Source organism: Paramormyrops kingsleyae, chromosome 14, assembly GCF_048594095.1.
Source record: "Paramormyrops kingsleyae isolate MSU_618 chromosome 14, PKINGS_0.4, whole genome shotgun sequence".
Taxonomy (NCBI): Eukaryota; Metazoa; Chordata; class Actinopteri; order Osteoglossiformes; family Mormyridae; genus Paramormyrops; species Paramormyrops kingsleyae.
Window position 1 is genome coordinate 22282912 of NC_132810.1, and position 21223 is coordinate 22304134.

Consider the following 21223-nt stretch of genomic DNA (forward strand, 5'->3'; position numbering starts at 1 on the left):
TGCTGCACAGCTTCATCTCTTTATCCCCCCAAAAAAAAGAAAACGAAACGATTCCTTAAAATACTGCAACCTTAAACGCACGCACTTAATTAATATCGATGTGCATTATTTTCACAGTATGTTATTCGTTTTTTGTTATCTGGAAATAACCATTTTCCATTCGATGTATTGGTTTCATTCAGCTGAAATAAGAGGATAACAATGGAGCAGCTAATGGATTTGCTGCACTGTAGGAATGGCTGATGAAAAGAAAAACGGCGTGGCGTGTTGCATTTATCACGTGTAAGTCAACTAATGTGACTTTATCTTTCCCCCTCGTATATAACTGCAGATTTTATAGTTAGCTAGTCTGCTGCATGACCGTGAGCCTCATAGCAGGTATTTATATGGGTGTAATAGAATGGTTGTTTCCAGTCTGCTGTTGCAAAGAAAAAAAAAGAAAAACAAAATGGGAACTTGTTGCGTTTTTTGTCAAACCTGATCTGTAATTTGATCGCAGCTGTGCTTCGTTCGAGTGCGATGGTCGAAAATAGGAACAGTTTTGCCCGATATATATATAGTCACGCCGTTGGTGCAATTTAACATACACCTAGCCAATGCACCCAGCTGTATGGGTCAGTATGAGTTTTAATCTGCTTGCCAACTAGCTAGCGAGAAGTTAGCCATCTAGCTAATGCCGAAATCTTAGGTAGGTAGTTGATATACGCAAAACCATCAAAATGTACTTAATATTTCGACTGTAAGTTTATCCAGCGGAAAACTGGTCCCTTGTAATGTAAAATTATTTAACATCTTTTATCCGTATTTATCTTGCTGTCAAGGAGGCCATTATGCTGTAATACACATCTTGGTCCCAGCGACCATAATGAATGAAGTAGTTTAGCGTTATATGTTGGCATTTGTTCGTCTAAAGGTAAATGATTCAACCCTTTCGTCGCGGTTATTAAAATATATTTAACAAATAATAATAAAAAACGAAAAGATTGCCTACATAACTTGCATTAACTTAATATGTTTTATAAAAGTAAACATTAGGTTGATTTTGTGCAGTCAGGATGGCCGAGCGGTCTAAGGCGCTGCGTTCAGGTCGCAGTCTCCCCTGGAGGCGTGGGTTCGAATCCCACTTCTGACAGCAATATATTTTATTGCGTCGCAAAATTTTTACGGTTAATATTACACGTATTCATTAAGTTTTTTTTTTTTTTTTTTTTTTTTTTAAACGGTGTGTATATGTTTCATACTCCGGATTGAGGAGTGCTTTGTGTTTTAGATTTTAAAACTGAAAATATCAGTTTAATGACTTAAATGTCTATCCACGTCATTACGAATAGAATATCATAATTTTTGTAGACAGTGTTTACAGTTCATTTACAGTGATAACAAAATATCATACAAGGTTGATTCTTCGACATCACCAAGTTATTCTTAACTCTTATGCCATTTAATGAGATAATAATTAATATATAACTTCTTAAAATGTCAGTGAGGGAAGTCATGGCCTTTTCCTGTTCTGTTGATTTCAGTGATTAAATCAGTTTGATCCCTTCATGAGTGACCTATTTCTGTGCAAATAAATACAATATCTTCAAAAAGACTGTAGCTGGTGGAAATATTTTCCATTTCAAAAACGACATGCATTATGACTGGTTGTATTATTGTCTTGTAAATGTAGGTCTCATACTTAAATCATCAGCAGCGATTGTGCTGCCTGGATATCTCAGGCAGTCTGGTCTGTGTGGCTTGGCAATGGAACGCCATCCTGTCTCTCCTCCTGATAATTTATACGAAACCACCCAAGGGTCTCAACTGTTTGAATTTATGATTTTGGTCAAAGGATAGATGGGGTGGCATTGCACTGAACAGCGTTGCCTGGAGAACTCATTTGCATGTAGTCCGTTGCTTCATAAGCTCCACTGACAGCTCAATTTTCTTCCTAGCCATCATTCACATTTGGGGTAGTTTTTAAATGGGTCTCCCTGTATGCAATGATTTGTTTGGCTTCTTTTTGTATATAGGTTTTTTAAAATTCCAATAATATTTAGCATTTCCTTCTAACAATTCCCAGCAGGTTCCTTGAAGATCAGGTTGAACTTAGAACCATGCTGTTCTTAATTATGGCTTGTAGCCCTAATAATTGGAGTATGCAATTATACAGACTCTACAGGGAATGGGTTTTCATTAAGATGAATTTATATTCAGATTTGTATTCAACCATATTGTTACATCTTTCAGTTTTGCGGTTTTGTCCAGCTGTATATGACAAAAAAAGACAATGAATGTTAAGCAACAGGAGAGTTTATATTGTGAATCCTTTCGTGATTAATTATAAGTTTAAATGTACTTTGGCAAGTATTATGACATGCATGCAGCAGCCCAGTAAATAGTTTCATTCTGATTTGTTTCTGTATATTGTTTATTGTTTATGTATTGTATATTATCCGATTTTAATAGACTGTCAGATGAAGAGATTCAGTCTGTGTCATGTTTGTTTTTGTAGAAGCATGTATCTTCATACCTGACAGGAAACAACTTTATACTTTATTCATGGAAAAATTCTTGTTGCCGATTAGCCATGTGGTTGTTCATGGGCAAATTAATAATCAAGGACAAATATCTTCAGCCACTTCTTGTTTTAGAAATGTTTAGGAAAATTCTAACACTTGCCTGTCCAAAATCTGACTTCTAACAGTTATTTAAAAAAAATCTCCATCTGAACTTGGAAGGTTGTAGTGTGTCTTTGCGTGTGATATACGGAATGACTGTAAGTGTGAATCCCACAACGAGTCCAATTCTTCTTTTGCTATAGATGTACACGACCCTTTTTAAAATTTCAGTCCAGCTATGCATTGACTGTTCTTCTTGATTTTGTTTTGCTAGTAACTTGTTTAATGGACTTGTATCCCATTCAGGGCATACCCCAGTCTTGTGCCGTATGCTGCCGGGGAAAGGCTCCAGGTCTTTCCGCAGTCCTGGTCAGGATCAACAATTAGAAGCCGAATGGATGGATGGATGGATTGATGGACGGATGGAAGGATGGACGGACAGATAGGCAGATAGACAGACAGACAGAGACACAGATAGATAGATATAGATAGATAGATAGATAGATAGCAACTGGTTTTGTTACACCAAATGTAAATAGTCACATCTTGAAATGCATATTGTTATGCTTGTTATATTTTGCTTTCATCTAGGTGTTGTTTGCCGTGCTCCTCTTAAGGGTTAAGACCTGCATCTACAGATGGTGCAGACAAGAATAATCCTCTTTCGCATCAGTCCAATTCATCCCCTGCGTATCAGTAATTCAGACCTGTTAAATGACGGACATTGACACGATTTGTGGGGCATCAGAGGCTTTAGATGCCCCCAGGAAGCATGGAGGCTCCAGAATGCAGTGGCCCTGACCTCCGTTTATAGCTGAGCTGCCTGTTGCCATCACTAGCTAAATATTGCTTGGCGCTGACTCCTGGAGGAGGTCTGCAAGTCAAATCTGAGCTTGGCCTGAATTTCTGCTCGTCAGTCTTACACAGGGGGAGGTATCAGGGGAACAAGTATCCATTGTGCTCTTGCTGAAATGCGTCCGCATGCATCACGGTAAGCTGGGCATTCGCTAAAAAAAGAGTCATGCTGTTATTTTGTGCTATAAATGAGGTGTAGATGTAGCATGAAATGCTTCTTAGATCGTTTTTGTTTTGTTGCAGTTCCTTTTAAGGACTCAATTAAAATATCCGTTTGTACAAATAAATGATATATGTATAAATTATGTGAATTATAAAATGCCAGATAAGAGAATAAAATAATGAACAAAACATTTTGTAAGGGAAGATTTTTACATATTTTGGTAGTATGGAAATGTCTTTTAGGTTAATTTCACACTCAGTGAAATAGATGGAATTATCATGTTCAGCTGTAGATGACAAGCTATATATATATATATATATATATATATATATATATATATATATATATATATATATATATATATATATATATATATATATATATATAAATGTCTTAAAACTGTCATGCATAATAGCATAAGAATGACACATATCTGTTATATTTTGAGTGAACTGCCCCCGCTTCACCTCTGTTGCTATCTCGGCCTGGAAACATTTGGTGACATGTAACATGTCGTGTTATGATTCTGTTGATGTTCTGGGAAAGTAGGACAGTATGTCATCCAAAATTTAATAGGTACTGCTTGGGTTCGTTAATTTCAGTCCTTAATAGCAGGGGCACCACTAGGACTGATTTTAATAGCTTTACCCCCGCTAAAATGCTCCTTAGACCCCCTCCCCCCCCCCAAAAAAAAGTATGCTAATTAGTTTAAATAGTGTGTTTTCATTCATCCATCAGAGTAAAGCTGGCAAAAATGTGATATGGAAAGTGAGGAACGTCCCACCTGATGCAGTGATGATTTTGGGGTTTCTGTTTAACAATCAGCAGACCGTAAACCTTGCAGTAAATGAGTCATAGGAAAGTCTTCTTGCCCACGCCCCTCAATCTGCTCATAACAAGCAACGGGATTAGTACTGCCGTAGACAAAGTGGGGACTGAGTTGATGAGTAAGCATTTTGTTTTTAGTCAGAACCTTAGGGATAGGCTAATCATTCGTAAATTGCTGATTATTTGTAAAGTTACGAAGGCGATTCTAGTACTGCCTATAATCTGTAGCCTTGTTGCACAATAACAGGCTGAGTCTGTTCCAGATGCATTATATCTGATTATTTTATTACTATATTTAAATTATATTTTTCTGTTTGAAGAAGCAGCATTGTTGACCTTTGGATGATATCGCAAGTATTGGTCACTCTTTAGCATTAAATCCTCCATCTAAGCTGCCCCCTGGATTTCACTGAAATCTAATAGTGATTAAAGAGGCTTTCTTTTCTATCCTTAGACTCCAAAGGACCTGATTAGTGGATATACCTATAGCAGTGTTTCCCAATCTGCTCCTCGGGGACCCGCAGACAGTCCACATTTTTGCTTTCTCCCAGCTTCTGGTAAAAACATGGACTGTCTGGCAGGGAGCTGAGAGGGAGCAAAAACGTGGACTGTCTGTGGGTCCCCAAGGACCGGGTTGGAAAAGACTAACCAATAGGAAGAGGGCTTTTGAACTTACAGTTAGCTGTAATTGGTCTTTGAAGACTGTGGACATACTTGAGGCATATACTGCTATATTATTTTGTTTGTGTAACATCCTGCCCATCCTACAGACCTAACCCTCCTGCTTATGTAACCCTCCTGACTCCTCCCTTATGTGGCCCTGATGAGTCACACCTGTTTCTTGTTGCCCTTTGTTAGCCTTTGTATTTAAGTACCTTTCTGTCTTGTCAGCCCCAGTTCGGTCATTGATGTCCTTCCCCATACTAGCCGTCTCGATTTGACTCCTCATGGTCCCGTTTGTTTTCCAGCCCCTGTTCAGTTCTCGTTAATTAAACCCGGTTTTGTTCTCCCAGCACCTGCCCTCAAGCCCTTTGGTTTTTAGTCACGACAGTCTGGACTCTGCCTCGCCTTAAGAACCTTTGCCTTTTTTTTGTCGTGTTCCTACCGAACTAGGTCATGTTTTCTAACAAAGTGAGTATTTTGTGTTTTGTTACATCATAAATTATAGATATAGGTTGAAGACAAAGGGAAACTCATTCAGGTTGGAAAAAAGTTGCTTTGGTTAATTAGTGGGTGGTTTTAGTCAGACGATAATATCGGTACACAGTCTGAAGTAACAGGAAAACAGTTCATTATAATATATGAATGCACACAATCGTTTACAATACAAAATCTTTTATTTTATGCTTTTCTTATCTGCTCTGCGAAGGATTTTCATTTTTTTTTTCCTCAGTAGACTTAGTTTAAATATATGAAGGTTTCCTCCTATGTGTGAGAGGCTAAATAAGGCCATTCCCCCTCTGTAATTGGATTTATTTATTTCTTGTCTGGTTGCACAGATTGAGAATTAAAAAGTTAAATGTACTAACATTTTTTTCCAAGTTGTTTTGAAAGTATCGTGGGTGGCACATTCGCAACAATAAAGAATGTTATTCTTCCATATAACTGCTTTCCAGATCAGTGGTTTTCAACTGGCTTAAGCTCTGGGCCCACATTTTCCCTAGGTCATTATGTTATGACCCAAATTTTGAAAGTTTTGAACCAAACTTATTTTACTAAAATAGTACAGTAATAATAAACAAAACCTATACAAATGATTTCCATACAGTCCATAATTTTTTATTTTTTTTGTTGACCACTCACTATGTGACCCGTTGAAATGGTCCAGTCGTGACCTACTTTTGGGTCACGACTCACCAGTTAAGAGACAATGCTTTAGATCTTTTGATAAAATGTTTTTTTAGTGCATTTAGTGTTAGTAGCCCCGAAGAATCTTTGCAACAATGTTCCAGAAAGAGAGGCCAATTTATCACGATGGTGTGAAGTAAAAAATGAGTGATTCATCACAGAAGCAAAGGATGAAACATTCAGACCGGCTTTCTTATACAATTATATAAATGGCTTCCGTTGCAAACAGTTTGGTTTGCTCTGTTTCAAAAGCTCGCCTACCTGTCACATTTGAGTATATAAAATATTTTAATGTAAACCAAGTGCAATCAGTGTGCAATCAGATAATTTCAGATGATAGTGAATAAGCCATACATGTGAAAGATGTATTCAAATGTAAGACTTACAGTATGTTAAACATCCTAAAACACTTGGAAACCTGTTTCCCAAGCAGGTGTTGCTTAGTACAAGTAAAATTTGCTTTGATAAATAGTTCAGATGTGTCTAATGCATATGTACATGTAATCTCTTCCCAAGATTTGTTCAGGTTAATTCCTATTATGACATAGTAATTAATCAAAACCTGTGACACTGAAATCTCTATGACACTCTATGAACCTGTGACACTCTGTTTGCACAATGTTAGAACATTCTGACTTCAATTCTCCTGCTTTGTTCTCTCCATGGCAACACTTTTTCGAACCTTTAGGAAAACATGAACGCAGTATACAGTGGAAGCTGCATTTGTCCTTGGTAGTCTCCCTTTATACTTTTCAAAGTTCCATTTTCTTTTTATAGGTACACCACTTGTTTAGGAAATCTGGTTTAATTTGAGTTTCTTCTGTACTATGTATTGTGTAATCCTATACAGATCAATTACAAATAAACTTGCTATTTACAGTTTGCTTAAAACAAGGGTGAACATTAATAAATACTTCATGGAGGCTGCTTCAGTAGACAGAATCAGACGTCATTGTTAGATTAGGTTTAATAACCTATATGAAAACATGTACAGCAAGGCTGAGAAAATACACAAGTGTAAATTTAACATTAGTACAGCAAGAAGCGTCTAAAGCATTTTGTTTAAATGAAATAGGAAATGCACATGAAGCTTTTGCGGGACACAGTTTTCTCGAGTAAACACAACCTGAAAAGTGGCATGTAATATCCTGGTATAGCGCCTTCATCATGTCCCTAGTAACGGGCTTAGCAACAGCTATTCATCACAGAGAGATAGAAGTGGGTGGGGGGGGGGGGGGGTAAGTGTTGCTTTTGTCTTGTTACTCAGAAAGATAATCTCAAACAAATGGCAAGCGACTGTTTAAGGTTTTTTTTTTTTTACGCAGGAGAAAAACCAGCTTTAAATGCTGAGTTGCAATAAAGTCTCCTCCGCTGCAGAGTTGCTCCAGCTCCGTGACTTAATGTTGAGTCTTACTCGCTTTATTTTCTGCTCAGAAGGATCATTGGAATAGCCGTGTTTATTGTCGAAATTAATTGTTTTGTTGGCCCCGACAGGCAGCTGATGAGAAGTTAATGTAATGTTGTTTGTTCACCAGCAGCATAGAGTGAGCTGGAAGAATGTTCACTGCTCCTGGGGACAGGGTGGACCCCCGCACACATGTTAACAATGAGACGCGGCCGGCGCTGTCATCTGGAATTCACTCCTCCCATGTGACAGCAGCCCACCCAGCCAAGAGGGTCACCTTCTTCAAGAGTGGTGACGCTCAGTTCGGTGGCGTCAGAATGGCCGTTCACGAACGCAGCTTCAAGTGCTTCGACGCCCTCCTGGATGACCTCTCCCAACGAGTGCCGCTGCCTTTCGGGGTGCGAAGCATCACGACGCCTAGGGCCACCCACAGCATAAACCGCTTGGAGCAGCTGGAGGACGGCGGGTGCTACCTCTGCTCGGACCGTCGGCACGTCAAGCCCATCTGCATGGAGGCATTCAGACGAAGGTCTAACGTTTGGCATCCAGGTCACCCCCACGGCATCCATAGGAAGCCCTCCCGGCCAGAGGACACGCCCACCGCCCACTCGAGTCAGCGGTACCACTGGCATCCCAAGACGATTGTCCTGGTAAAGAATAACGACCCAGCGGTGCGGAGATCCATTGTTCTCAGCAGGAGGACTACGTGCAACCTCAGGGTCTTCATGGATGAGATCTCCCAACTCATGCAGTGCCACATCAAAAAGCTTTACACGCTGGAAGGGCGCAAGGTGAGGTTGATTCTCATTGAAGTTGTTATAAATAACCTAAGCTTTCAGGTATTTAACCCTTTGAAATGTCCAGTGCTTAATCAGGTCTCATTCCTCAGGGACTTGTATTGAAACACTAAGGATATCCCAAAAAATCTGTGATATGAGTGTATCGGTACTTTTATGTCATAATCACGTGATAACAGGTGAAATTTTCTTTCCATAATAATGAAAACATATCATTTTAAATGGCTTTTACCCTTTAAAATGCTACAGGAATATATGTACTATACAATGGTGATTTTAGCTTGTATGGCACCCAGGGTGAACTCATCCGCTAAAAGAAAAAATAACCTTTGGCACAAATTTTTATTAAGAAATTTGGAATGATACAAATAAATAAGGAAACCTTGGAGTTCCAGTTGGGCGACCTGAGCTGCCTGGCTCACAAACTCGAATCAGGGCGCCCACTCCGACAAGGTTAACTGACCCACACGGTGACGTGACATCACTGATGTGACGTGCAAATGAGTGATACTAAGCCGACTGTGCAAATGTCACTGTTCCGGTGTTTTTTTGTGTGGTTGCCACGTGCTGTTCCCAGCAAGATGCCGTCCTGGGCGACTGCCCACGTCGTATAAAAGAACCTGTTTAAAAATGGAATTATAGACATTCTGCTGTGCTTCCTCTAGGATTATTTTAACACCACCCCCACCCCCTCAAAGGGGCTTTGCTGTACCTAGGTGGTGCGCGTGTGTAGTTCATTTCAGAATGAGTAACACTGAATAATTTTCTCACATCACAAATATTTGATCACTCAACCAGTAAGAACATTAAAATATTATAGTAGTCGCCTGTAATGTTACATATTATAGAAGCAGGAATGAGTTCTTTCCCTCCAAAACTTCAAGGCATAGCTATGAACTTTGAGCTAAAGAAACGTTATCTGACTCTCTTCCTCATCAACACCAGGCACCTTTCTCTTCTTGGGGAAATATTTTAACAAACTCATCTGTAAATGCAATCAAGAATATTTAAATTTTAATGAGTTTGTTAAGGTTAATATCGTGGTTTTCCTTTCTGGGACCGACATTCCTTTTCCCTTCTAGGACCGGCATGCGTGGTCAGTCTTTATTGTAATTGCAGAGATGCAGACGTGCCCCCAATACTTAGTTATATTCATTTTTATGCATTTTCTTATGTATTATCTTCTAGTTCATCACAGGTCGATCACATGGTGGTCTCTAGGTGTCTTTCATCCTCGTCGGCTCACCGCCATTATTTCCAGACCAGGAGTTTGGCTCCTTCCTAGGTTTTGCTGCCCCAGCTGACTCTCTTTCCAGCTTCCTTTGAATCTAACGTTGGCAGCTTTTGCCCATAATTGCAATTGTCCAGCCTCTTTTGAACTTATCAGTGGCTTAAGCATATCAATTCTATTTTTATGTAGTTAAAGGTTACACAGGTTTCTGCCATACTTGGGACTTAGTTTTATATTGCCCGTCTACTTTCTGAAGTGCATAGTTATACGTATATGGTGAACACTCAGTAGAGTAGCATACTGAATATTCTACCCTTTCTTGAAGTGCGTAGTTGTGCTTATACGGTTAACATAAAATGCAGCAATACATTGGATGGATATCAGATGGTGCAGTACTACATGTTGATTGATACATGATAATAAATGAGAGGACATGTTTTTGGACTGTGGGGGGAAACCGGGGGACCTAGAGGAAACCCCACAGCGACATGGGGAGATCATGCAAACTCCACACACAACAAACCCTGGAGGAAACTGGAACTCTGATCCTAGAGGTGTGAGACAACAATGCCAACCACTGCGCCTCACAATATACTAATATTGATAATTAGCTGGCCATGAAAATCAACAGAGAAATATGTCACATTGGAATGTTCTTTTAAACTGTAAAATCTATCAAACTTAACGTTAACTAGTTAAATCTACCTATCTCTCGCTTCTCTCCTCTCTGTCATTTTCTCCTTTTCCTCCACCAATCTCGTTGGCCGTATAGACCATTGGTATCCTACCGGATTGGGTGGATGCATGGATGTGTGTCCTCACATGTGTCCACTTCCTGTATCCATCATTTAAATTCCCCTGCAGAATCATGTAATTGTGACTTCATGACACTTCATAAAAATCTGAAGCAGTGACGGCTATAATTTGTTCATGGCAGGCCAACGCTTCAAAAGGTATATAGCAGGAACACTGTGCTAGCCAACACATGTGAAGAGTGCGAGCCCAGAGTGATAGACTGTATCTGTTTATTTCAGATTGACAGCATCCACAGCCTAATGCAGTGCCCCAATGTGTTAGTCTGCGTTGGGCGTGAGCCTTTCCATCCGCTTTTGGTGGAGAACCTGAGGAAGAGCTCAGATGAGAAACTTCCAGGACTGGCTTCAAGATCACGGTCTTCCATTTGCAGCGAAAACCACGAAAGCAAGAAAAATGGTAGGTCACCAAAACTTTCAAGACCAGAAATTAAGAAAAAATTGCTCAGTTTTTGTTGCTATTGTCTCAGACTCTGTTGGTAGCTGTAAGTTGTTTAAAACCAATTTAAACAAGAACATTTTATTGATGACCCATTAAGAGTAGAGTCCTATGTAATTAGAATCAGTTTTGTTATTATAAATTCATGATAGTTATAAATGTATCAGAATAGTTATGCAGATACTTGAGAACCATCATAATTGTAGTGCCCATATACTGTACGTTTTATTTTCTATATTCTTATTCAAGTTTCTGTTCTTTTTTCTTTGCATGGTGTAACAGCAGTCAATTTTGGACTTGAGACAAAGAAAAGTATCATCCACCCAAGATCAGATTCAAGCAACAGGTCAACCCGATTTTCCTTGTCATCAGAAAAATCATGCCCCAGTGGACCGCACATGACTCATGACCATACCAGTCATGTTGGACCGCAACATGCACAGGACACACTGATAAATGATGACATTGAGAAAAGAGTTCTTGTTAATAAAGATGGGAGTCTGTCAGTGGAGATGAAAGTGCGGTTCCGTCTCCTTAATGACGAGACCCTTCAGTGGTCTACTGAAATTAAGAAGTCGGTGGGGGCTGTTAATGACTCTGCTTTCAGAAATGAAGAGTCTCATTATCTACAGCCAGGCAAATCTGAAAGCTGTTCAGATCCAGAGTCCAATGTACAATGTGAACACGAAGAACTGTACGTATCAGAATGCAACCAGAGGCATCTAGATGAGTCCCAGCAGTGCCGAAACGGCAGCAATCATTGCAAAGAGTACGACATCTGGAAGAATCCTATGCATGGAGACCAGGGGAGCATCGGGCATTTTAGATCTTCAAGTTCAAGTGCATCTTCCCATAAAATTTTATGCGAAAGGGAATCTGTGGAGAACATGTCTACAATTTCTCGATCCAGTGAAGAATACGCAGAGCATGTCATACAAAAAGCAACTTGTTTGCAGCAGACTGTGAAGGCTCGGGATACCAAAGTGCAGTATTGTGCCATCAGTCACTGCTGTAGCTGCAGTGAAGTCTGTGCAAAGTCTGACAGCAGGGCTTCCATGGACGAAACGTCTAAGAGTCCTGAGAATGATGAAACCAGGTCTAACAGTTTAGCCTCTGCGGGCATCAGAAGTTCACAGAAAGAGCATGTTAGAGTGGCACAGATCTCAAAGGATAGACCTGCATCAGGAATGAGCAGTACCTCGAAGATCTTGGAGGAACTCAAGGGGTATCAGGATGTTGAAGATACTGATGATGATGAACTCCCACCAAGCATATCAAGAGCATCCTTGTGGCCTCATGGAGACAATCTTGAAGGTAGGGGGAAAATGGGAAGTGTTGCATCTAATTGCTCCATCACTGCACACAAATCAGTTTACCCTATGAACCATTTGCCACCCAAGCGTCCAAATAAAGCACCTTTCTGCTGTACTCAGGCTGCAAAGTCTAGACATCACAGCACATCTGTATCTCCTACAATAGAGGTACTAGTAAACCAGGCTGAAAATGAAAACATTGAGGGTGTACATAGTGCTATATCAGCTGTTTCAAAACGATCATCTAAACACAGAAAATCTCACAACTCTGGTATAGTTTCAGTTGTACCAGGGAGTGTTAAGGTAGCTATTGCTGAGAGTGATACCAGAAAAGCCAGCACTAGATTGAAATGTAGCAACGCATCACGGCTGTCAAAGAAATCATATAATATTCCTGAATCATTGATTACCGACATAGGTCCAGATGGACACGATGGACATGAAAGAACTATTAGCATTTCACGAAGATCCAAGAAGTCTAATGCATGTCCACATTGTGGTGGTTCTGACAGATCCAGATTAAAGGCATCTGAGAAACTTTTTGATATGAATGTTGAAGACCATAGTTCCAGATCAGTTAGTTCTGTATCAGACAGAACAGATATATCAGAAATGTCTATGAAATCTGAGAATTATAAAAATATTACCCCAGTTTTAAATATATCAAAAAATGTAACTAATAGTCAATTGAGAAAAGATGAAGAGTTGATTCTAGAAAGACAAGAAACATCTATATCTGCTGAAACAAATGCTTCTGAAAAAATGAATAGTTTTATTAAGTCAGAAATTGTTCATGGTGCAGAACAACAAGAGATAGTGGAGACAGAGGAAATAGCATTACATACAACATCAGCCAAATTCAGCTTTTCGGCACAATTTAGGACATCCAAGATATCAAATTGTAATGCATCTGTAAAGTCAAGTCAACAGTCTAACACATTTGAATGTCCTGTTAAAGAAAACCAAGGGAGAGAAGATGAGGATACAGAGAAATGTGCAATCAGTGCTATGTCTGTCAAACCTAATGAGTCATCAAAATCAAGACAGTCTAACAAGTTTCAGCATAATGCCTCACAAACAGAAGAGTCAGTAGCAACAGATGATCTTTGCAACCAAGAAGCTGAGGCAGAACAAGAAGAGAAGATGGACATGCCAAGAAGTGCACTGTCAGCCTCGGTAAATGCTTCTAATAGGTTGGGGAAATCAAATACATCAGATAGTAACGCAACAGACAGAGCACTGAAGAGGGGAGAAAGAGGGGAGAAGGCAAGCAGGGAGACGTCCTACAGACGTATGAAATTGGAAAGATCAGAAATATCTGTTAGTCACCACAGCTTGCCAGCTCTGAATGATAGTGAAGAAAGAGCAGCCACCGTGTCTGCTGGCACCAAAATTCCTTGGAAATCAAATTCATCAGACACAAACCCCTGTGGTGCATGTGACGGAGGCTCAAACCCAATGACACCCTTACCAAAGATATCTGGCAACTGTGAGAACGACAGCGAACTGGAGAGTGAGACGAGAGTGAGAAGTTCATTGTCTGTCGATTCCAAAGCATCTGACACTAAAAAGTCCAATATATGTCAAAGTAATGACATGGAGAATAGTGGAACATCTTTAGCTGTAAAAATACCAAAGAATGACATAGACCAAAGTGAAGGAGGAGTTGAAAGTGTGGTATCGTTAAAATCACAGGCCTCTGCTACATCCACCAAATCTAATAGCATTACTAACAAAAAAGTTGCTAAAGCTACAGCAAAATCCGTAACATTGGGTACCGCAAATGGAAATGGGTTGAAACAAAATGAAGAGAGTGCTGAAGAGAGACTAAAGAGCACAGCATCTTTCAAGAGCAATGTTTCAGAGCAATCGGAAATGTCCAGAGAAAGTGACCACTGCTCATCTAAGTCAATAAGTACTCCTACAAAGACACTTCAAAGTGATGAACAGGAGGTAACAGGTGTGGAATCTGTTTGCAGAAAAACTCCCACAAAATGCAAACCAAGCAGCCCCTTGAATATAAATGATGACAGAGTACCTTCTGCATTGTCAAGTGGCTCTGCCAGAAATAAATCTTCTTCGGGAGACTTGCAGCCCCGCCGCAGAGATTCTACTGTTTCAGATGCTGAGAAGCAAGATGTCAGTGAATCTGGTACTGTAATCAACAAAGGAATGGCTATAATGGGAGATGCTGATAAAGAACTTACTAGAATCTGTGATCATGAGAGTGTTCATTCTGTAAAAAAGTCATCTAGAAAGGACACAGAAATTAATAAAACCTCAAGGACAAATTCAGCTGCCATGTCAATAGTTTCTTGGAATTGTCTTAGTCCCAGTCCTTCAAAGGGGGCTTCTAAAAAATATAAGAGTCCTGCATCACAGAATGGGAATTCACATGATAGCAATTTGTCTTGCTCACTCTCTGCAGCTGATTTATTGAATTATAGGTCTGAAGATGTTAGACCAGATACTGCTGAATCAAAGACAAATATTACTGAGAAAACTTACAATTTTGTCCTTGAAGTCACAGAGTCATACAAAAATGTAAATGATAACAAAAATGACAAAGGCAGCAGATGCAGACACAGGAAAAGAAGTAGCTCCTCACTGCCAAAAAAAGAAGCAGAAGTATTGGGGATAGTGCCTTTCTGTTTACCTAACACATCCCCAAGAGAAGTAGTACATGATTGGTTGAAAAAAATACCAACAGACAGTCCCATATATGATGCTGGAGAGGAGTTTTATGGACAGGCATATGAAACAAACGTACAAAAAAATCCAACTGAGAAGGAGGAGGAATCTGCACAAAGGGAATCGATGACATTTGATGATGAGCCAGTTGTGGCAGAAGAAGAAAACAAAGAGGAATATGACGGTAAAGAGGCTGATGATGAAAACAATAAGCCCTTTGAAGAATCAGCCGGGGCACGGCTTCCAAAAGTTGATGAAAAACCACCCAGTAAATGTGCCAACAGGGAAGCCTTGCCAAAAAGCTGTCAGTCTTCAGTACAGGTGATGAAGGTCCTGTTAAGCCCAAAATTTGATAGATGCAACAGCCTACCAGAAGTGTCCCCTGTATATGGAAGAAAACTCAGCAACTCAGCCAAAGGGCTATTGGATTGCCTTGCAAATCTTCAGCTGATAGACATAGATCCTGCTGATGACAGAGCTAGGGATGCACGGTATAATGAACTGATGAACATCCTCCAGTCACTTTGGCTCTGTGATCCTTTGGACAACGACAAAAGTGTTCCATTCAAAAACCATCGATCAGCGGATGATCCAAAGTCCTCATCAGGTGTAGACGTTAGTAGTGGTTCTGCAGGCTCTGGAAAGGGCAGTGATAATGGTGGCCTATATCAGGCACAAAAAGCAGAATTACCACTAAACATGGGTATGGCACTTGTTGACCAGAATGCATTACAACCATTGGAAGAAGAAATTGAATTTATTGCCTCTTCATCCAGACTAATTTTGGATGGAGAAGAAACAGCTATACTGTCTGATCCAGCGACTCCTGACATAGCCATGCGCGTGAGGGATAGCCCTGTAAATGAGGAAGAAGGTACTGATACCAAGAGACAAGAAGATAAACACAAAGGTCCAGATTCAAATGAAACAATCAGAAGTGATGAATGTCCAAAGGAAATTATAGAAACACCTTCCACATCAAATAGAAGTTCAGGGAATGAAGGTAATATGTTAAAATTAGCAGGTGAGACTGTAAGAGATATAAAGGATGTTGCAAGTTCTAGGATGCTTCCATATTCAGAAAATATAAGAAATAAAAAAGTTTCCAAAGACCCGGATCCTGTCTGGGTTTTGAATTTGTTAAAAAAACTAGAAAAGCAGTTTATGACACATTATGTAAACGCAATGGCAGAGTTTAAAGTACGATGGGACTTGGACGACAATGTAATTCTGGATGCTATGATAAACGAACTGAGAGAAGAGGTAAGCAAGAGGATACAGTCAAGCATCAATAGAGAGCTTCAAAAAATTCACAGTCGGGCTGGAAGGGAACCAAGACCTCCAATGCAGAGCATCTCCCGAGAGTCTTCTGTGCAAACTGAGCAACGACGTCGACGTCTGAAGGTTATGCACAACAAATCTGTAAAGGATTCACTTCAGAGAAGTGAAGAAAATTATTCTGTCACCGGTACTGATTTTAGCGATCAACGCAGTGAAGATGGATACTGTCCGTGTGAAACATGCATGAAAAAGAAAATGGCTTCCAGACTTCTAGAGCAGAAAAAAAATGTAAGTTCTGCTCCGGTGATGATGGATTTTGATCTAAGAAAAATTCTCCAGTTGAAAAGGGAACCTCCTGCAATTTTAAAAGAACAACCAAATGTTGAAGTGGGAACTGTTGGTGGCAACGGAACCCAAGACACAAACGAAAGTCTTAAGGTATTGCAGGAGGAGGAAGGGAACAGGGAAAAGGCAAAGCTTAAGGAATTGCAAAGACCTGAAATGGATAATGAAGCTGATGAAGGACTGGAAAGTATTAGCAGAGAACAAATGACTGGAAATCAATCAGAGGACAAAGAGGGAAGTGCTGTAGAAGATGATGCCAGTAAGGCAGGCAAAGACAGTGAGGGGATTGATGTAGCTGAGAATGAAGAAAGTGGTCAAGTATACGGAGCAACAGAAGCAGGAGATGGTGAGCCAATGAATGATGGTATTACTGAAGAAAATGCTGCTGAAGACAGTGAAGAAATAGAGGAGGGCATGACTATTAAAGAAGAAGACAAAGAAGAAGGCTCGGCCAATCAGGATGACATAACTGAAGAAAATCTTGCATCTGCTGAAGTGGCAGAGGGACTAGCAGATGCTGATAAAGGGGAAGCTGACAAATATGATGCCAGTGAAGAATACAGCAGAGCTGTGGCTGAAACCACAGAAGATTATCCAGGTGAACAGGTGAATAGAACCCATGAGGATGATGATTCACATTGTGTTAGAACACCTGAAGAACATTCTGCAGATAAAGTTGACAATGCAGAAGGACAAAATCCTGAAACCAGTGAAGATGGTGATTCAGTTAAAGATGATGGATGTGATCAGCTGAAAGAATTTTCTGAGCAGACAAAAGCAGAGGTCAACACAGCTATAGAGAGACATAATATTGATGTAACTGTAAGAGTACATGTTGTTGAAACATGTACAGAAGGCAATGCTGAGGAACAACAGCATGACAGTGATATAACAGAGGATAATTCAGAAACATGTGTCGTAGCAAGATTCACCGTTGAAGAATATCAGAAAAATGGTCCTGGTGAAACTGAGCTGGAAAATGCACTGGAAAGTGGTTATCTGATTAAACAAATAACAAAGTCATCCATTGAGTCACAACCAGGTTCCATAGAGGCAGCATTGGATGAAGACAGGAATATCAAGTTTGCAGAGTCTTCTGATGATTCAGGTGCCTCCAAGGAGAGTCAAGATAGCAAACAATGCTTATCCAAAACTGAGTCATCCAGTGACTGTCAGGGGTTGGGAATCTAGAAAAGCCACAAATTCACTAAAGCTGATGGACAATGTTCTTGAATCAGCCAATCATATTACATTAAGCACTTTATCATTCAACTGTCATTTCAGTGAACAGTTTTTATTTAATGGGATCTGATGGAATTTCAGATTTATTTTGTAGAATAAAAACATTCTGGTATATTTTGAAACGGTGACATATCTGGAAAAAGGGATATGTATGTATAATTATATGGTTGTAACACAAAATGTACTGTAATTAAAATGTCTTTGTAAAATTTTATGCTGATATTTCTACAGTTGTAAGCCTTAGCCAAACTGTTGTTGTCATGGAAAGAAACGTGAAGGGTGGATCAAATATTGTAGTTTGCAAATATAATGAAATATTAAAGGTTTTGTGATATTAATTAAAATCAAAGTTATTCACAAATATTAAGGAAAGTGATGCATATGAGCTCAGGGAAGTAGTAATAATTTTTTACATATTGAATACAAATAGTATTTTTAAATCTATCAACAAAAAGGTCTAATTAAATTAGTAAATTAATAACATCACAGAAAAATTTCAAGAAATTTGCGCAACTCCAAAAGTCATTTTAATGTTTGGCAAAATATTGTTGTTGATAAGACGAAAACGTCTGTGTTTAAAATATTACTGTTTCCTATATACACACCTGCATTCAGTGCAAAGATAATCAACCCCTTGCTTATTACATGAAATATGACTGAAGGCGTAATTCTGCTCTCTTAAAATAAGCTGGGCATTTTCTGATCTTTTATGGTTCAGTGAATATAAAGTATTTCATGTAACTGATGAGGAAGCCTTTGAAAAAAACAATGGACTTTGTATCACGTGCATATATCACGCATCAATGAGTACACTAGTGCCAATAGCTTTAAAAAATACCAGCTGATAATTAATGAAGATCACTGGGTTATTTATTGCAGATAAAAAAGTCTGCCCTGTCAATATAATATACAACATGCAATCTAATAAGGACGTATAGGAAGAAAGTACAAAGGATACCATGGCTTGTGTTAATACCAAGAAGCATACATTTAGTTAATAAAGCTAATATAACATGTGTTTAACATATAATTTTTTCATGTATAGCTTAATTGATGTTGATGGAACCTGACTGATGTTTGAAGATTCCTTTTGCACTTGGCTCTGATGTTTCCAGTGTTTCCTGAAATTTTATATGTATATGTGACTGGTAGCCAGGAAATCCAGTGGGCAAAAAAAAGAAATAAATGTTTCAAATAATGTATAATTGTAATACTATTCTACATGAAATAAAGCATTTGTTATGCTTATATTATTTGATTTGTCTGTAAACTTACTAAAAAATTAATACACTAAAATATTATGGCTTGTCTTTTAATTTTTTGACATGCACTGCAGTTTATTTTGGATAAACTTTTTAATATCCAATCTTTAACTGTGACTTAAATATATAATTGTTTATTTATATCAATGCTATACTGTAAATCAAATGTGGCAGATGGAGACTGTTAGCAGAGAGACTGGTAGCAGATATTCTGGAAGGAGCCAGCAGGGGGTGATGAAGTCAGTTTTCCTGTCAGTGCTACAATCTATAAGTGGTTGAGAGAAGGGAGAAGGATGTGAAATGAAATGCACTGTTTTAAGGAATTGTTACAGAAAAATGCTAGTTAATGATAAATAGTCAACATGAAACTTTGGGATGAACTATGTGTCTGGTGGATCTGGGTCACATGTCTTTCTTACTGTTTCATTATATTTGCTGTAGTGACCTTTAAGTAATGTAGTTAAGCTAAGACCAGTCCAGTAAAATATTTAGATGTATAAATAAATAAAAACTGTATACCACTTAAGTTTGGTTAAACAGGTTGCAATATAGCCACCATTCATAAGCTTTTTTTTATTTATTCACTTTAATAATGATGCAAAGATGAAATACTTTTGCAAAGCAGACTGTAAACCCAACTGATGTTTTTTTTTTTCCTTCAAATTTTAGAAACGTCTTAACACATCTGATAAGTCAATGAGCTATGCTTACTCAAAACCACCTTAGCCAAACAGGATGTGCATCTGTGTGGGTTCGAAAATGTTATCTGTGAGCTGAAAGGAAATGAACGGCAGGAATACATCGATTTAAAATGAAGCAAAACATTTTCCAAAATGGCTAAATTGTTAAGTACCTTGGAGAAACACATGGAAACAACACCTTGCCCAATATACCAGACCAGCACTTGCCCAATATATCTATAAGGCCATTTATGTCTGTGTACCCTGGTCGTTACATCTGTGAGTTGGCAGAATGAAGTCACCCTGATCGAACCCTATCATTTGACAGTAACAGGAGGTTCAACCAGCCACAAGAAGTTGCTGTAGAACCTCTAGTTTGGTCAAGAACAGTAGATTATTAATTAGATTAATAACTAGACATACATGTGTAATAGCTGAGGAAAGAGAGAGAGGCCCACAGAGTGAGGCTGAGGCAATGAGCACAAGACCCTGAGAGCTTATTGCGCTCAACCACAAACTTACAGAGCCACGGTTTTTCCGAATTGTAAGCTAGTTAAACTTCCTGCATTATTACATGCCAGTCGAACTCCAAAGTCAAGATTAAGGTATGTCTGCATGAATATTTTAATACTGCATCAGAAAAATGTATTTATTAATATATATATGGTTTTATAAGGCCATATCATTAGTGATCACCGTCATTTTTATAGGTCCTAGATTGGTATGATTTGAAATCAGATTCTGAGTACATCTGGGATGATAAAAAAACATATATAATACATATTTATTCTAATTTGATAGTTATATTTGATATTTTATTTACACATTATTTCCAGCATTGGCTGCGTAATCATGGTAAACATGTTTTTTAATAGCTGAAACATTATTAAAAGAGTAGAAGTTGGTTAATGTTTATGTGTGATTCTGGTTTAATAAACCTTTTTCCTTTTTAATCAAATTGAGTAAGGAAAAATATTCAGTGCTTCCTTTTCAGTTTAAATGTTTTCAATTCTTATGGATCTAATTGCTGTGGAATTTGAAGATCTGGAGATCCTGCAGTATTTTTCAGAATAGGACTTCAGCATATGAATATGGTTAAGCTCTCCAGAAGGAATTCTGTCGGGTATCCATTAGATGTCTGGCATGAAGTGAATTTTTAAGGATAAGATACTGAAGCCGATTCTGAAGCACAATTAATCAAATAAAATTTCAACATAAAAAAATCTCAAACATGCAAAAAATACAAGTATTGGCTAATTTCCATTTAAAATAATATTCAGTTGATAGTATGGATTAATGTATGTGATATCTCACTATAACCTGATATTATTAAAATTTGGAATTACTATAAGGTATACTATTATCACAGAAAAAATTGAAAATCTAGAAAATGAACATATTTTGCTTTATTTAATTACTTGTAAATTA

The 21223-nt window shown here is 38.6% G+C and overlaps 2 protein-coding genes and 1 non-coding gene across 6 annotated transcripts in view; all 3 read left to right on the forward strand.

Annotated features, from left to right (window-relative positions):
- On the forward strand, window positions 1–19736 carry rp1l1a (rp1 like 1a). 3 transcript variants are annotated; one of them, XM_023839311.2, is made up of 4 exons: window positions 1–282; window positions 7833–8493; window positions 10765–10942; window positions 11264–19736. In XM_023839311.2, the coding sequence occupies exons 2-4, from the start codon at window positions 7855–7857 to the stop codon at window positions 17800–17802; spliced, it is 7356 nt and encodes a 2451-aa protein (XP_023695079.1). In that variant the 5' UTR covers window positions 1–282; window positions 7833–7854; the 3' UTR covers window positions 17803–19736. The 3 variants fall into 3 exon arrangements, with proteins under 3 accessions (XP_023695079.1, XP_023695080.1, XP_023695081.1); XM_023839312.2 differs by having other exon boundaries at window positions 7836–8493; XM_023839313.2 differs by lacking the exon at window positions 1–282 and having other exon boundaries at window positions 7568–8493; window positions 11264–12295; window positions 13253–19736.
- On the forward strand, window positions 1050–1132 carry trnal-cag (transfer RNA leucine (anticodon CAG)). Its single transcript has one exon. It is a non-coding gene; the product is annotated as a tRNA-Leu (tRNA).
- LOC111857980 (tyrosine-protein kinase Blk-like) overlaps window positions 19732–21223 on the forward strand; it is a 9588-nt gene continuing 8096 nt past the window's right edge. For both annotated transcript variants that reach the window (XM_023839314.2, XM_072698840.1), the window contains exon 1: window positions 19732–20400. The gene's annotated coding sequence lies outside the window, so the exon portion shown is untranslated. The remainder of the gene's footprint in view (window positions 20401–21223) is intronic.

Coding starts and splice junctions, on each gene's coding strand:
- rp1l1a (XM_023839311.2), top strand. CDS start 7,855: ATGTTCACTGCTCCTGGGGACAGGGTGGACCCCCGCACACATGTTAAC. Junction 8,494..10,764: donor ACACGCTGGAAGGGCGCAAG/GTGAGGTTGATT, acceptor TGTTTATTTCAG/ATTGACAGCATCCACAGCCT. Junction 10,943..11,263: donor CCACGAAAGCAAGAAAAATG/GTAGGTCACCAA, acceptor ATGGTGTAACAG/CAGTCAATTTTGGACTTGAG.